The following is a 16,961-nucleotide window of genomic DNA, read 5'->3' as shown; positions in this document are numbered from 1 at the left end:
TGCTTTCTGGAAAGGATTCAAAAACTTTAGATAACTTCACCAAAGACCAAATAAGTCCTTCTTCATCTTCCACACCTGCTACAAGAGCAGCAATTATCAGGAAGGGTCTGATGCATCCAATTCTCATGCGTTCTGAAATAGATTTGGAATGGACAAAGGTGGAAGCACCTTTTTAAAGCCTGATCCAAGAAACGCCAGACAGCATAGATTTTGAATGGAAATACAGCCACAAAAGGGGAAGGCTTGAATTACTTAAGAAACATATTGCAAGCACTCCTTTTGTGAATGAAACCCCAGATGAAACAGCCTCCTGACTTTTCTCTACAACCCAGATCTAAATGACCCTGAACGCTTGTACACTCCTCCAGCAGAAGGAATGCTTCCAACAGCTTTGCTACGTTGGCTCTTATCACCGTAGTTTCACTACAAATACAGAAACCGGTGGTTCAGATCAACTAAAAATAAACGCTGCACCTGAACTTCTACAAGGCAAAGTGCAGAAGTGTGTCTAAACTGGAACACAAAGCAAAGAAGCTGGAAGAATCATTTATCCCGTTTTCTTTTTAGTGTGTTTGTTTTGGAAACGTGTATTATTTCAGTTTTTCAGAGCGAAATTTATCTGAGGTGTAAAATGAGACAGCTACCAAAATATATTGAAACCTTCCAAAGAATGTGGAGATCTTACTCTTAAAGTAGATCGTTGTTCTCAAGCTACTCCCTAGAGGCTGTCCCACTCACTGTCAGACTGACCATGGAGCTGGGGAGAGCCTCAGCAGGACCCACACTGACTTTTCTGATGCTCCCCCCACTAAGCACACCCCACCAACCCCACGTTATTTGTCAGGAGGTCTTCAGCCACCCCAAGAGGGATTAGAAACTAGTGCTGATGGGTTTGGTTTGGTCAAATGAGGCATCCAGAGCTAAAAGAGGTAAAAAGCCAGTATTAACATTATTGAGAGAAGATGAATATCCAGAATGTGTGCATGATAAGTCTGCAGGAATTTCTGTTTCCCAGCTTACTGCATCTTCTGCACAGACTTGCATCTCTTCAGTCAAGTGGGACAGCAGCACCTTTCTGTGACACACTATGGAAGGCAGGACAGCACAGCTCAGGTTTCAACAAAATGACCACAGTACAATCCAGTCCTCAGTGCTAAGAGCTTTAGTTGTGCACAATATAATTACAAGCCATTAAATACTAAAGTTATATTTAACACCCTATCCTCTCCAGTCATTTGTTCAAATTGGTTAACAAGCACGCTGATAAAGTTAACTACAGCACTGCTAAGATGTTGTGTTAATCAGATGATGTATATGTTATAAAAAAATAATACATCCATACTCTAAACCTTATGATCCAAATAACTACATCATGGGTAAGAATACGTACATGTAATGTACATAAATGGCAGTAGTGCAAAGGTAGATTGAAATTCCCAGTACAGAAACAGGTGCACTGAAAAGGTTTCCAGCACAACGTGTGCTATTTTAGCCAATAGAGAACGTGCAAATATTTCAGCTTTGTGAAAGACTAATGGTTTTCACAAGTCAAAATATTACCTTACACCAACTGTCTACTTAATAGTACTTGATGGTAGTGATTCTGTGAACATCTCACTGTATTTGAAGATTATTAAAATGGTGTGTGCATTGACAACAAATCAGGGGTACTTAAATCCTTCATATGCTAATAACCTGCAATGTCAGCAGATGAACCTTATCTTAAAAGAAACCCGTATCTAGTAATAACTTTGAGAAAGCAAGTTTGACCTATTGAGGTTTCAGTTCCACTTGCAGACAGTCCAGCCGCACCAACTCCCTCTGCCTTTGGACAGGTCTTGCAGTCAATGCCCAGGAGGCAGGAGCCGCAGCCGAGTGCAGGGAAGGAGCAGGACTGCCTCTTCTGCCAGCAGCTCTCTGCCCTGTTGCCTTGTCACAGTGGCAGCACAGCCCCAGGACTCGTGCTATCACCAGAGCACGTTTGGGAAACTTGTACAGTAATGTGCACTCTTTCCAGCGAGCAGAATGTCAACATTTGTGGAATTTAATTTCTGAACAGATGTCACCGTTGCTCAGCAAACTGATGGAACAAAAACAACCCGGTATTTGTTTGGACCGCGAGTTTCAAATCACTTCGCCTTGTGGATCACGAACAGCTTGAAGACACAGTCAATGCCTACCACTCACAGGGGCTGCTGTGCTTTGTACTGTGATGTTTTCAGTTCTTTTTTAATCAGCAGCTCCAGCGTACCTACAATAAATGCTCTTAAACCAATTTTAAAATAAAGACTACTACAGAACATCAGCTTAACCAGCCTGAATGAGGTTTCACCAGACAAAAGATCAGTGCCAGAAGGAAGCATCTGGTGACTCTTCCATCCAACACCTCCGAATCCCTGGGCTTTATGTTAAAGGATGCTTGAAACAGAACAACTCCCCCATCTTCCCCCATTAAATTCCCACATTACCCGTTCTGTCCTGTGAACCACTCAGACAGCAACAGGATTCTTTTTGACCAAAGAGAGGCACAGGCTAAAAAAGACTGAGGTACAGATGGAGCTAATGAGTCTGCTCATTGCCAGTGAGACCCAGTGAGCACTAAGCTAGAAAGGTGGGTTTGTGGGTTTGTTTTTCTCATTTTGTTTTTAAGGCTTATGAAACAGCATTACTGTTATCTTAACTACAGACATTACTACAATCTCTCCCACTAGATGTCATCAGATAGAGAATACTTCCCCTAAGGAAATTCTTGTTAAAGCTAAGCCAAATATTGCAACACGCAGCTAAGAACAAAACTCCTTTAAGCGGTGCAGAACTGCCACATTATCTGCTGTGTTACAGATGAGCCGGTTGAAAGTTAGATGTTCAAGCATACTTCTAAGGTTCAGCATTGATGCTTCATATCATAACATGGGTTAGATCCAACTCAAGAATGATTTCCACAACGTAGCACCAATCATTTTCGGTGACGGATTTGCAGGATGCATTTGTGCTGTAATCTCTCACCTGCATGGAGAAGTTGTGTTTTGCACCACCACCACCAAAGCTATCCACAGGAAACTTCGTTCTTCCCCCAGCCTCTTCAATAATTTTTCTGCAGAGATAACGCTGAAGCCTATTTCAGGTCTCTCTTCTTCTCCTCCCAGTCTTTGCAACAGTCGCTTTAGAAAGCCATTTCAAGATATCACATCACAGAATTGTAGGGGTTGGAAGGGACCTCGAGATCACTGAATCCAACCCCCCTGCCAGAGCAGGTTCCCTACATGCACCATCCCCTCACAGCTCAAATTTAAATTATTTGTGACATTATTTTGCTGGAGACATCTAGTTACTCCAGTATTTAAACATCTGGAGAAGTGTGCTATATTTTAACATTAACTGGATCACAGCTAAGATTGCCAAATTTCTTGCTCAAGTTGTAAGCTACGCTTTAGATGAACCACGGGTGACTGAAAAGTGTTTTGCAATGAGTTTGTAAGGCTTAGATTTAAAACAAAACCTCACAACAACGAAGCATCACAACTAGCAGCCCAGTACACTACAGAAATTCTGGTTGTGAAAAGCATCTTGCAGTCATGGAAGTTATTTGCTACAGAATTGAAAACCTTGGCACAAGGTTGCTCATGCACAGAATTACTGCCTCTTCTACCATCTACGCTGTCTCTTATTAAATGTGCTCTTCCTCCTCCCCTGCCTACACTAATGTTTTGGGTTCTTTCCCCTCCCCTCTATGGTAAGAGCTCCCTCAACAAAGCACAGGGAAGATGGGATGAGGGTGCATGTCGTTCAGCTTGCTTAGAACTTTTTACTGTCACAACATATTGACAAGTGAGCAGGACTTCACCAACGCAGCATTACCTTGCAGATCAGTGAGCCTTTATGCGCCCACAGTGCAAAGATTGCTGGAGCATGCATGGGTTCCATGGATACTCTTAATTCTCCCTGCTCACCAAAATAAAGGATTTTAGAAAAAAGTGCACAGCTACTTGGGATCCACTTTTGGGAGTGGATTGGTTGTTATATCCAAAAGGATTTGGCATCCTTTTCAGAAAAAAAAATTAGAGCAAATTCACAATATTAGTGAAGTTTTGCAGTTAATAAAGTATATCTATATCAGGATGTATTCTCTGAAAACCTGTGTGAAGATTACCCTGAGCTGAGTAATCACACATTGTCTCTAAGGGCTGGACACAGCACTCGCCTTAACCACAGCTTGAATGTCTGATAGAAATTCAGTTGTGAAAAGAATTATTTAAGAATTTAAAAACAAAAAACCACAACGTACACCAGCGTTAGCCTACGGAACAGTGAACTTGCAGATGGTTGTGCTGCTCCTTGTTCAAAGGAAGGCAGCAGCAACACCATCAGTTTTTGTCCTATCACTTTATGTACTGCAGCTGTCCGGTCTGAGCGTGGCTCCGCGATTAAACGTCTCACCCCTATTTATTGATATTTAAGAGCTCAGGAACAGCAAGTTTACCTTTCTAAAATGCTCAAATGGAAGATGGGAAAAAAACTTCCCCAGCCTCATTTGGAACTACTGTTTTCCTAAAAGCTTCTCTTCATTCATTCTCTTCATTCAGCCCACGTCTTGCACAGACTTGGCTCATGCAGTTGTGGTATGACTGACCCCTTTCTGTATGACTAGTGACAGAAGCAATCTTAAAGCAGAATGTCAGCTCTGTACTCCAATGCAGTGGCTGTTACAGAGCTTTCACCCATGAGTTTAGGTGAGATCTTTCGATGCATTATCTAACTAAAGACTGAACAAAACACATGGGTGAGCTGGTGCTTTAGATGTCAATTATAAAGCACTCTACAACGGGAAGTTACTTACCAGTCAAGAAGCACTCCTCATGTGCAGCCATTGCAGTCACACTGCTGGGATGCATGCCTGACATCTGAGCCTCAGAAACTCGTCGAAGAGTCAATCCTGTTAGGTGCCACTGAAGCACCCTCTTGTGGCACTGAGCACTCAATGCCCAAGGCTGTGAAGGTGAGGTGTAGCTTGTAACAGCTTCTATTACAGGGCTGTGCAATTGCTGCACTCCTGAAGCTTGGGGCTTTTTCAGGTCTGCTTTTTTTTGGCCTTGTCATTTCTCTCAGATAGCTTAGGATTAGTTTCAAGTCATTCAGAAGATCTGAACTATTCTTAAGCAGGTTTGGGTGTTAGTTTCCACTGTTAATTGCCTCTGAAACAATGTGAACTCTGCCCGTTTTCACTTTTAAGATCAAATCAAACCTCGTCACCAAAAACTAGCCTTTTTTTTTCCTCCAAAAGCATTTATCCATTCTGATCTACACAAGCAGTTCATAATTAAACTGATTCTCCGTGTCAAGCCTCCACGTTCAGGCACACAAAGTGAATCTGCCATTAAAACCGATTTAGGAAATCAAGAGAAGGGGCTTTTTTTTTTGTAGTGGTGATTTGTTTGCGCTGAAGCCAGCACTGTAGCTATCCTCATGCAAACCTGTAACTTAGACGTGCAGTGCTTTGCTTTCATTTACATGAAATTATGATTCATACTAGACAGCTACTTCATAACTATGTCAGCTCCTGAGAGAAAGAGAGGCACCGTCCACTGTTAAAAACAAGAGATCTCCTTGTTTTCAAGAACCTTTTCTGGATCAGCACCATCATTCGCTGGAGGGACAGGCCATCTTCAGGGTCCAAGTTCAGTACAGAGATCAGCACAGCGAACCATCAGCACCAGTATCAGCAGCAATACTCGACTTCAAAGTGCAAGGAGATGGTCTCATTAAAACCCTTTTATTTGGGGACTATCAGAGGAAGATCTTTTTCACCAGCTCTCCAGTCAATCGAGTTAAGTTCAGAGAACTAAAGCAATATTAGTAAAAGAACGCAAAACAGCAATAGAGGGTGGTGAGGTTTTTTTAATCAAACTTGCATCACTTTCAGTTTTGGTGACAAGAGGTAAACCACCCTGATAGTCATAGTGCATCTGTAGGTTGTACCACGTGTCTCCCCCATCCCAGCCCTCCTGTGACAGCTCCTCACACTGAAACCAAGCACCCATTATGGCAATTCTGCTGGCGTTCTGTTATCCAAGTGCCACAAGGATGCTGGGTGCTTGAAAGGCACAACAGAAAATACGCTGTCAGCAGAGACCAGCCTTCCTAACATAAGACACATGGCAAAAATCTTCAAGTGGCTGACAACCACAGGACAGATGTAACATACCTGGTAGAGCAGAGAAGGGGAGCTCCGGGAGTTCACAGGCAGGAGATGGTAATTGCTCCCCAAGGATACCACTGCTCCTTTTAAGAGGATGAGTCCCAGGGGATGTTGGCTTCAGCAGCCAATACTGGTCTGCCTCACTCCAGAGCCAGGGTTCAGATTGCCCAGCAGCCCCTGTGCCAGCACAGCCCCCACCACGCTCATGATGCAAGTTTGGCACTGGAGCTGTGCTACACCAGAAACTTCTGCTCTATAATCTTTCCACAGCCAACTCCAACGTGAATTTCTCAGCAGTTCTGGCAGCTTCATTGTTAAGTATTCAGATCATTATTTTATCCCTCAGAAAGCTCCTATAGTTACAAAGGGTTAAGCCTAGACCACATATGCAGCAACCACATCCTAGGAAACTGCTAGTAACAGAAAAGTAGGAGCTCTTCTTACTCCTTCAGTGCTGTTTGATAGTTAATGCCAATCCCATGGAACAGGCCTGTTTTGCAGAATAAATGTAGTATTAAGCAAAGATACCTTAGCTTTCAGGTCTTAACTGAGGTATCTGAAGTAGTTTAGATGTTAACAGTATGGAACTTGGCCCAGTATGTCATAAGGGAGCACTCACACAAAAATAAAAGTTTAACAATAAATAGTGTAGTCCTCGCAGTCAAACATACTTATGACTTAAGTAAAACCCTTTCCTAACATTTAAGCTGAACCATACCAGTGTGTCTACATACTCAACTGCAGAGTCACAACATAAGCAGGTAGAAACTCGTCTGAACAGGCAGCAGTCTGCACAGAAATGGCCTTGTTTTTTCTTTCTACAGTGATACTTACATACTCTAACATTAATTCTACCACCTGAGTGATAACTCCTCTGGTCTTGAGTATAAAGGTTAAGGAGAGAAAATGCGTTATAAATGGCATCTTTCCTGCCTTAACACAGCATTACAAAAATCACATTTTCATACACCCAAACTTTCTGATTATCAGATCCTAGCATTACTGTATTGCCCTGAGAGTCTCCATGTTCTGTTGGAGGTGTATAGGAACAAGGCAGTCCAGGTGTCCTTTGAATGTGGGATCATAAGTTATATAAGCAAGCACCAGACTGGGATTAGTTCTTAGATGCACAGAAGATGAACTGCACAAAAAAATGAAGAAAATTGAGAGAGGATAACAAAAGCAAAGTGGTTTTTCTTGTTGTTTGCTTTTCTTTAAAAATCACCAGAACTAGTGCTTTGAAAACCTTGCTACCTCTATTCCAGAAGGGGGCAGCATTCATTTGTTTCTCCCTAAGTACTGCTGTAAAACAGGACAGGTATACCACAGTTAGTGCACTTTGACCTTCTGAATGGAAGACCTCCCCAGAGTCCCTCTCATTAACAGCTCTAGGAAATATGAGCACTGGTATCATTTAGTGCCAGGTTAAACCACAACAAATACCCTTGAGGAAGATGCAACAGCAGCTTCTCGTGATGATGACAGAATACACCAGTCCAGTCAAAAAGCAGGACAATCTTTTTACCCAAACATACAATTTACCTGGGATTTTAGTAGTGCCACGGTGTCCACATATTAGCACAGCTTACCTTAGTGACAGCAATGTGAAGTTCTTCACTGCATTTGATATGAGAGTTTGTCATCACACACACTAGGTTGTTTTCGTTACTGAAGTCTGGTATAAACACAGATTTTTTTCGCACTAATGTAACAATTTAGTTAAGGGAGCCCTATTTTCTACTGGAATTGGTTCAATCTGTGTAACTTTGTGTTGTAAAGTTTAAGAGCAAGCCTCTCAAAAATAAAAAAACCTCTTGTCTCAAGATCTGTATTCCTGTCTCCAAGGAGAACTGAACTACAGTAGTAAGAGCATTTTAAGTACTGTGGTTATATCAACACTTGCAATTATACTGAGATAGAGGTGTGACACGAATTTGCATGCAAAATAGGCCCCTGTACTTTCATTTTGGTCTTTTCAAATTATCAGCTACATTTAAACAATGCTAGTTTCTGATTAAAAAGCAAGTTTCTTCACAAGAAACTCAAAATGCAATTTTATAAAATTTGTATTTTAATACTTCATTGCAGAAAAAGGCACGGGGCATTTTATCAACTAACAGTATAAAAATATGTAAGGAAAAATTATAACCCTTTAAATTTTCCATTTGGGTAAACAAAATTAAAATGCACCTAGTAACTGCCATAGTAGAATGGAGCAACATAAGGTACACAGTGCTCCCTGTGTTTAAAAATTAGACTGAGAAGATTTATGAACCTACCAGTTACTTTTATATATAAAGTAAGGGTTTAATAACTATGTTTATTTCTAAATATGAAAGTTGGCTGAAGTGTGGTTAAGAAAGCTGAGAGCACTGAACTCCTGAATTCACTAATTTTCAAGTGGGAAAATATTAGATACTAAGTCATGTGCTTCATAAATGTGCAATGTAAGATTTCATTTGAAGCTCCATCACTGCATCACAAAACCACTTAGTTTGAGTAAAAGAACATTAGCAAGACCACCTGTTTAGGCTACAAAGCAGTATTTACTTACCTTTGTGTGTTACAAGGATGCTATTCAAAACCTGCAAAAATATGCAATATTTCTGCCCAATACCCACTCAAGATGTGTTCTTGTGTGTGTGGATAATGTGTGAAGTATGAACATAATAGAAAGGTAAAAAAAAAAAAAAAGTACTTCCTCCCCCCAAACTTAAAAGTAAAGAATGGCACTTAAATCATTTCATGTAAAGAAGAAAAGCAGTAGGAAGAGCTTGAATATACTTGACAGTTAAAAGCTGTTTGCAGAAGTGTAAAAGTGCTGTTGGATACCACGCCGAAGACTTCATTTTCGTCACTAACAATGAAAATGTAAGGCCTGAGAGACAGGTGAGAAATCTAAATCACAAAAATACAATTCCAAGTAGTACAGTCAGTTGCTGATTCAAGCTGCAGACTATGTGACCTTTTTGTTAAAACTTTAAAAATGTTGCAATACTTACCTTTTCTACATTACAGACAGGTATTGTCTTTATGGGAAAAATTTTAAGCTTAATCATGAAGTTTGCATTCACAAATCAGCTGTTAATCATACAACTGTCCCACGATACAAATGAAACTTCTGCTAGTGTCTCCATTTATCTCTGCGTGTGAATCTTTGAAGGTGGAGAAAAGCTTTGTGCCACGTTAAACAACCAACCCTAACCCTAACCTCCCTAGTCTCGCAGAGCCAAGAATGGATGGGTATTCAAAGAAAATGTGGTTATTCATGAATATCCCTATGCGATACATACATTTGAACAACAGTGAAGATGATATGGCAGCAGTCTTTTCAGGCTTTACAGCATTGTAATTATGATCGCTTGCCCATGATGGCGTGGTGTTTTCTGCTGCTGGCTCTCTAGCAATAGGTTGAGTGTTTGCCTCAGTCTTGGCAGCTGACAAAACAGTCTTCTTCACATTCGTTTCTTTTTTCTCAGGAAATTGTCTCTTCTGGTTTGAAAGAGGCTTAGTGCCTGCCTGTAATGGTTGAAAGAAGCTTAATTACTAATACTCATCAAACATATTGTATTTCACAAACGAGCAGTGATACAGTTACATATAGGTAAGCAAATTTATTGCATAGTAAGCTCCTGTAAATACAGCTGACACTATGCAATCTCAAATCCAAGTCTTTAAAGTACAAGAATATACACTGTAACTTCAGGAGCATGAAGTGATTAATAAAAAAACCTCGTAGCAGTTTTTCCTTTCCTTTGTTTTAAAAGCTACTGCCCACTTTATGGGTGCTTCAAAAAGAAAGAAAGGCTTTAATTTCACTGTTTTGCTTCCCAAACCACACATACAATACAGTAAGACAATAATTCATAGTTTTTATAATTTAATTACTATTTTATATAGTAATCAAAAAATATTACCCAATCCAGCAATTTGGAATTAAACAAGGAAAAACTTGCAATTAACTTTAGAATAAAATGGTATACTACTGTTTGTATTAAATTATACAAAGAGTGCTCCTGTCTGGAGAGTCCTTTCCAGAAACTCTACCTACCTATCAAAATAAACCTCAGGAGAGCAATTCATCAGAACAAAAGGAACAGAAAACAGGATAGAAAAAAAAAAAAAAAAAGGATGTTTCTCTTTAATGAACAACTCAGCAATTTTGTTTGCCTCAAAAAGGAGAGCACAGAAACAAGCCACTGTCCTTCGACACAGCTGTTTCAGATCACAAATATTAACTTACCTGGAGATGAGATTTTGTCACACCAGGTTTTTCAGATTTTGGTTTGGTCTTCTCCTTAGGTTTTGGTTTTGTATCTTTGCCTGTACTCAGATACTTCATGGTGGCTGCAGCATGTTTGAGAATGCAGTCACTGCTGCAATACACAGAATCAGGCTGAGCCACATTGAAACATCCAGGACCAATGCACTTGGACACACCAGGAGCATCAACTACCTGAAGATTGAAGTAGAACAAGTTCAAAAATGAATCAGAAACCTTTACAACATGAAGAACTTACAAAAGTCCAGACTACAGCTACGACAGTGACCTGAGCAATTATCTACATAACAATAATTTTCATCCTTAAGATGCCACAAACAACCCATACAAATTAAAAGCATTTCATTCTTGCAACAGTATTTTTAGGATGTGTTGTACTGGTCATCCTGCTAGCAGTGAACCAATGCACCCTGATTTTCAGATCCCATGAACACAGAAATGCTTTTGCTCTGATCCCCCACATAACGTGAGGAACTTCCTTAACAGTACAGAGCTGGTTTCACAAGATGAAGATTTCTAAACCACATTTTGCTTCTACACCACTCCCAGCAGCTGTTTTCAGCACCAGCCACATGCAAAAAAAGGCACTCAGCTCCTGCAGCATACAGGTAATTCTTGCTCAAGAGGCTTACCAATTTTAATACTACAAGTCTTCATCTGGCATAAGCACAGCCATTCTCCTACACAATTCTGTCATACTCTAATACTATTTACATATTTAAAAGTTCACATACAAAACCTGCATTTCCTTAACATTACTCTCAATGTCACTTAAATCTGAACATTGGAGAAGAAAACACAGCACATCCCTCAAAAATGATGTCCGTAAGGTCAGTATCACTTGTTCCATCTTCTAGATTACTCATAAAAATGTTATACAACTGACCTAATATTTGAAATAGCTGGGATAGAGACAGCCTCTCACTCCTCTTCCATAAACTGTGATTTCTAACTACCAAAGTAACAGTTTCAAAGCAATATTTCCACTGAAGTAATCTTTAAATAGTTTAACATCTTTTAACATCTTCTTACCCCAAAGTCAAGGATTAGTTAGCTGCTGTGGTCTGATAGAAGCTGAGTTTAAGGACTTTTCCCATAAAAATTGACATTGTGATTCATATTCTTTTCCATCACATATACACTTAACTAAGAAGTTCAACAAAGAAGGATGAAATTTCCTTAGGAAGCACCTCAAAATTCAGTTAACAGCCATCATTAACTATCAAGGACTGTGACTCAGATAATGACAACACTTTCATCACTGATGTTTCTATTTGAAGAATTCCTAAGAGTTTTAATCACAAACTACAGTTCTTAAGTAATAGGTACTTATGGGCAGCAACAAGGAGGAGCCTTTTGTGAAGTGCTCAGAATACTGGTGTCAGAACACAGTAACTGTGTCAGTCGTAGCACAGAGTGGTTTCAGCCCATCAAGATATGAAATGATGGGTTGATTTCTTTCCCCAGAACGGGCAGGGAATTCTGCACAAGAATGGGCTGCTTGCTTCTATACAGAGAGATCCTCACTGGGGTATGAGGGACAGCATGGGGTAACACACAAACTGAACAGCCAAGTCTTATTTCAAAATGTGGACTCATCTGCCAAACATGCTAGCACATTAATACCAAACATAAGTAGCAGCAGTACTTAAAATTAACACTAATGCTGTCAGAAATGCAGACCCCAGCAGTGAAGCTTTCTGAACTTTCTGTGCAAGTATGTACAAGTTTACATTCAACACAGCTGAAACTGTTTGCAAACATTTGAGTAAACATGTAACATATTTACCTTAAGAGAGTACTTAGCATACACTAAGCTCACACTGCTTTCATTTATACTTAGGATCACTATACTGATATTAACAGTTCTGATATTTAAATTGCTGAGTATTTTTTCAAAAACATTCTGCATAAAAATTTTCTACAACAGGAAGATTATAATCCAAGTCACTGACACCAAAATTCAGAGACTGTCAAAGGACAAATTCACAAATCTGAACAGCTGTAGCCTTCTGATAAAAATACACTAAACATGGTCTTCAAGGCATAGTAAGAAAAGGAAAACATTGGCATTACTATGGTAACCCCAGTAATACAGAGATTGAACTGCAGCACAACGTTTTAAATCTACATGGCTTTGAGCTGAAGCAGCTTCTTTGGCTCTATTTTGATTTAAGCAAGGAAATTGCTAGTACAAAATTACAGGAATTCATACCAGAATTCTTAATTTCCAATGCACGTTTTTAATGTTACCCTTTCAAAAGGCAACACAAAATGATTTTCTATATACTAGTATCTTAAAGAAGCATCATGACAATAAATACCAGAACTTCAACTAGAAGTAGAGGTAATTGGAAGAGCTGGAACCAACTCCAACACAGACACTTGCCAACATTAAGTAAAAACTTCCATTATCACTGAAAATGTAAAAAATGCTTTGAGATTTTAAAGCTCAAATGAGGTGGTCCAGAACTTCGACTTTTATTTGATTTCCAAAACAGAATTTTGGAAAGTTAAATATCACAGAGCACACCGTGTGGCATTTCCTTACACCTGAATAAAAGTTTCCAATCACCTCTTCCAAAAATATTTTCTTTGTTTTAGTTAGCTCCTTCACGGATACAATTATGGATAAACTGTTGCTGAACAGTAACATTTAGAGAGCTGGTCAGATCTATATTTAACTTTAATAAGCAAAATTGGATTTACTGCCATACAAGGTATTCCCTCAGTGTACTCCACAAAGCACAAAAAATACTGAAAACCTGAAATACTTACAGGTTGAAATATCTTGAGTTTTTTCTTCCCACTTGGATTTGCAGCTTTTTCAATCCTACCCTTGATGCCTTGGTCCTCAACAGACTTGTGTTCAACTGTTCCTATGCTCGTGAATTCTGTACCATCCACATTTACTTGCCCTGCTTTAGCTTCCTGCTGGTCTGTTTCTGAAATAGACTCATCCTGTCCCTGTAGAATGGTGCAGTTTGGACAGATATAGTCCTCACCATTCCTTTCCAACAGCCGCCCTCGAGCCTCAGAAATACCCACACAGTCACCATGAAACCATTCCTCACATCTATCACAACAAATCATGAACCTGAAAAAAAAAAGCAACAGTAAAACATTAAAAGACTACAGTCAAAACTTGATTTTTTTTTAAACAGTAGATATTAATTTTCCTGCTAAGATATCAGCATACTGTTTTCCCTAGCCGTTCATTTGTTTTCATTAATATTTCCCCTTGAATATTTGTTACAAACTCTCCCCAAAACTTCAAATAAACCCAGTAACTTATTTACACATATTCAAAAAGGAAGCCATAGCAATCAATTTATTTTTTCGAATCACAAATAACTTCCAGCTACTAGCACTGCATTTTTAACTGAAAGTTTTGCCTACCTGTTGTTATGAGGCTGACGACAAATACAATACAGTGCATTGGGGTCATAAATCTCAGACTCTGGTTTGCTTTTGGGCAGTTCTTCAGGTTGCTCATCTGTAATTCCTTTTGTTCCAGCAGGAGGTTTGACCTCCTTTTGAACCTGAAGATCTTCAGTGTTTTCCTCAGACACAACAACCTGACTTGCAATCTCAGTGTTATCTACAATGTCAGGCTCCTGTTTCACAGGTAATTCAGTCTTAACTGGCTGATCAGGCTGGACGTTATCTGTTTCTGCAGGATCTTGCCCTGAAATTCTTTTTCTCAAGCGATTCTGTATTTCTTTCAGTGTCGGTTTCTGTTCAACACGTTTGTTTCTCAGTCGGTTCTGCAGTTCCTTCAGTGTTAACCCATCACTGTCACTGTCAGAAGTATCTTCCTCCTCCTCTTCATCCTCCTCCTCCTCTTCCTCTTTTGTACGCCTGCTTTTAGAGCCTTTCTGATCCTTACTGCTCCTAGTTCTGCGAGTTCCAGGCTTTGTATCTGAAGCACTTTCAACACTATCTTCTGATGCAGTTTCAGCATCTGTAGCTGGACAGGATGCAGGTTCACTTGAATCTTCCAAAGCAATAGGAGCATTTCTCCTCCCCCTGCGCCTCACTGTTGTAAGAAATTCTTCCACTCTTTCTGTTCTCTTTGGTTGTCGCCCACTACGCCTGAGATTTAAGCTTTGTTGCTGTTGTTGTGGCTGTTGTTCACTAGAGTCCATATCAATGTCTCCAGCACCTTCTCTCTTGGCAATTGTAGTCCTTCGAAACCCCCAGGTTTTCCTGAATTCTTTGCTTGTAGGCTTGATAGATTTTTGTTCCTCCTCATTGCTTTGCTCATCTTTTTCATCCAAAGCTGATGCTAAAAACCAAGAGAAGGTTACTGAATTAGTAGTGGTGAATAATGTTTTTCCCAAACTTTTTCCCCAACAGCACAGCATTATTTTCTTTGTAGTAACAGATGAACATATCTCCACCTCATTTTATGGCCCTGAAAACAGATGAATATTTCCCTGTGAACTGCCACAGCAGCAGCAGTTAATTACATAACTACACATTGTACCAAAGTAACCCAAACACTACGGTCTCCTGCATTATTTGAAAACACACATATATGATGGACAAATCACCTTTCTGCCCAATTTAAGAAGAAATCTTACCAGGGGAGCTGTTTTCCATGTTGTCAGTATTAGATTCAGATTCCATAGACACTGGCTGTAAGCTTACAGCTTGTTCCATAGTATAGACACAACTCTCCCCACCTCGAAACACTAAAGGCAAACATAAGATTTAAAACTTAGATCCAAAAATATATAGAGCCTTCACTACTTCTTTAAAAAGGTTTATTTGCTAGATGAAATTATAAGAAACAGTACAAAAATCAAGATCTTCAGAAGTATTTTTCAGAGAAAAAAAATCATTTGATACTTGAGAAAGGCTGCTCACTGATTTCATTATTTGCAAGGAGGTTTTTGGTCTACATGATCTACCAGAATGAGGGAGAGGAGGGGGGGGACAAAAACCTCCATGTTCTCCCCAGTGTGCCAGAAGACTTTCCCACAGGAGAAGCAGCAGCAAGTGACAGGAATAAACAAAGCAAGTCTGAGACTACATTTTGAGCATTCAGGAATAATCTAGTTCAAATAAGTTTTTAAAGTTAGTATTATACCAGTGTCACGAGTGCAAACTGCACTCCTAGAATTCAGCAACTATATTTTGCAGTCACTGCACTTACATTGCTCACATAAGATTTAATGTGCAGTACTGAGTATACAAAATGAAATGGATGAACAGAAACAGTACTTTCAAAGCACCAAGAAGAAAAGCTAGCCATCTCCCAACCATGCTTCTGGAGCAGGTATCTGTATTTTCCTGACACAAGAGTTGTCCAGTTAATGCCAAAGGGCACTTTAAAGAATTCTCACCTAACAGCATTACTGAAAGCATCAAAGCTGTATGTCCTAAGTTTTCAGAGGCATCCTTTATTAAACTTTTCAATGTTTCCAGCATTGCAGTGTACCTTGGTAATAAATGCCTCCTTATTTCACACACAGCACAACAGTAATGCAATTGATGCAGTATCACATACGATCTCTCTACGGTGCAATTCTTGTTTTCTATTATTATATTCAATATGGTGTTAAAACAGAAGGGTAACTATCACTACTAGGCAAGCAATAAAGAGAATTTTAAAGCCCATATTTATGTTTAAAATGTAATATTTAAATTGCAACTCAAGTCATTCAGTGAAATACTATAAACGGAAAATTACAGATCACCAACTTAACATTCCTGTTAGAATACAAAGAATTTAAACCTCTAGTATGAAATATGAAATCCCTTTAAATCCTTAAATCCCAATCCCTTATCAAAAAAATCATTAACTACAGCTTCTTGCTCTGTCTTTAAAGGCAACACTAAAATCAGACCCCCATCAGAAAAAGGCTGCCATGGAAGCAAGAGCAGAACAAGATGAAACAGTTAAAATTCACACCTTTGTTTACTTCAAAAGGTGAAGACATGCTAAAAATTACAGGCAGAGGTAATCTAAATTGAGATTTAAATTCAAAATAAAGTGAAAAGAAATAAGTCTCTTCAAAATGTGCTTTACCTGACACAGCATTAGAGGTTTGAACAGTTTCTCCCTGTTGAGCTGAATTAAAAGGAGAGCCAGAAGAGGGCAGCAAAGGATCAGAGTCATTCAGCATTATCCTTCCAGCACATGCTGAATTGCCTGACTCAGAAGCACCAGACTGTCTCTTTGAGTTGTCAGCAGAAGCAGATACCAAAAATTCTTTTTCTGACGACTGCTGGAAAAGAAAAAAAGAAATGAAATGAGACACCAATGTATTTACAAAGTGATCTTACCACTGAATGCTTCAGCTTGGAATTGTTTTATCTCCATTATAAACCGACTTTTCTTACTTTGCCTTTTTATCAGTTCTCCATTTTCAGAAAGATGTTGAAACAGGAATGAAAAATTTAAGTAAAGCAACACTACTTCCACTTACCAACAGATGAGACTCATCAACTCATGGAGAGTCCATCAAGATTCCA

The 16,961-nt window shown here is 39.4% G+C and overlaps 1 protein-coding gene across 7 annotated transcripts in view; it reads right to left on the bottom strand.

The window, feature by feature from the left end:
- The window catches only part of DIDO1 (death inducer-obliterator 1), a 49,716-nt gene that overhangs the window by 18,284 nt on the left and 14,471 nt on the right, over positions 1–16,961 (bottom strand). For 5 of the 7 annotated variants that reach the window (XM_048962511.1, XM_048962512.1, XM_048962513.1 and 2 more), the window contains 6 exons: positions 16,516–16,714; positions 15,065–15,175; positions 13,878–14,766; positions 13,257–13,575; positions 10,440–10,652; positions 9,490–9,715 (listed from right to left, as the gene is read on the bottom strand). In XM_048962511.1, coding sequence (XP_048818468.1) covers positions 9,490–9,715; positions 10,440–10,652; positions 13,257–13,575; positions 13,878–14,766; positions 15,065–15,175; positions 16,516–16,714 — 1,957 coding nt within the window. The remainder of the gene's footprint in view (positions 1–9,489; positions 9,716–10,439; positions 10,653–13,256; positions 13,576–13,877; positions 14,767–15,064; positions 15,176–16,515; positions 16,715–16,961) is intronic. The other 2 variants (XM_048962515.1, XM_048962517.1) reach the window with 1 other exon arrangement.

Source organism: Lagopus muta, chromosome 16 (genome assembly GCF_023343835.1).
Source record: "Lagopus muta isolate bLagMut1 chromosome 16, bLagMut1 primary, whole genome shotgun sequence".
Classification (NCBI taxonomy): Eukaryota; Metazoa; Chordata; class Aves; order Galliformes; family Phasianidae; genus Lagopus; species Lagopus muta.
This window is presented reverse-complemented; position numbering and strand designations above follow the sequence as displayed.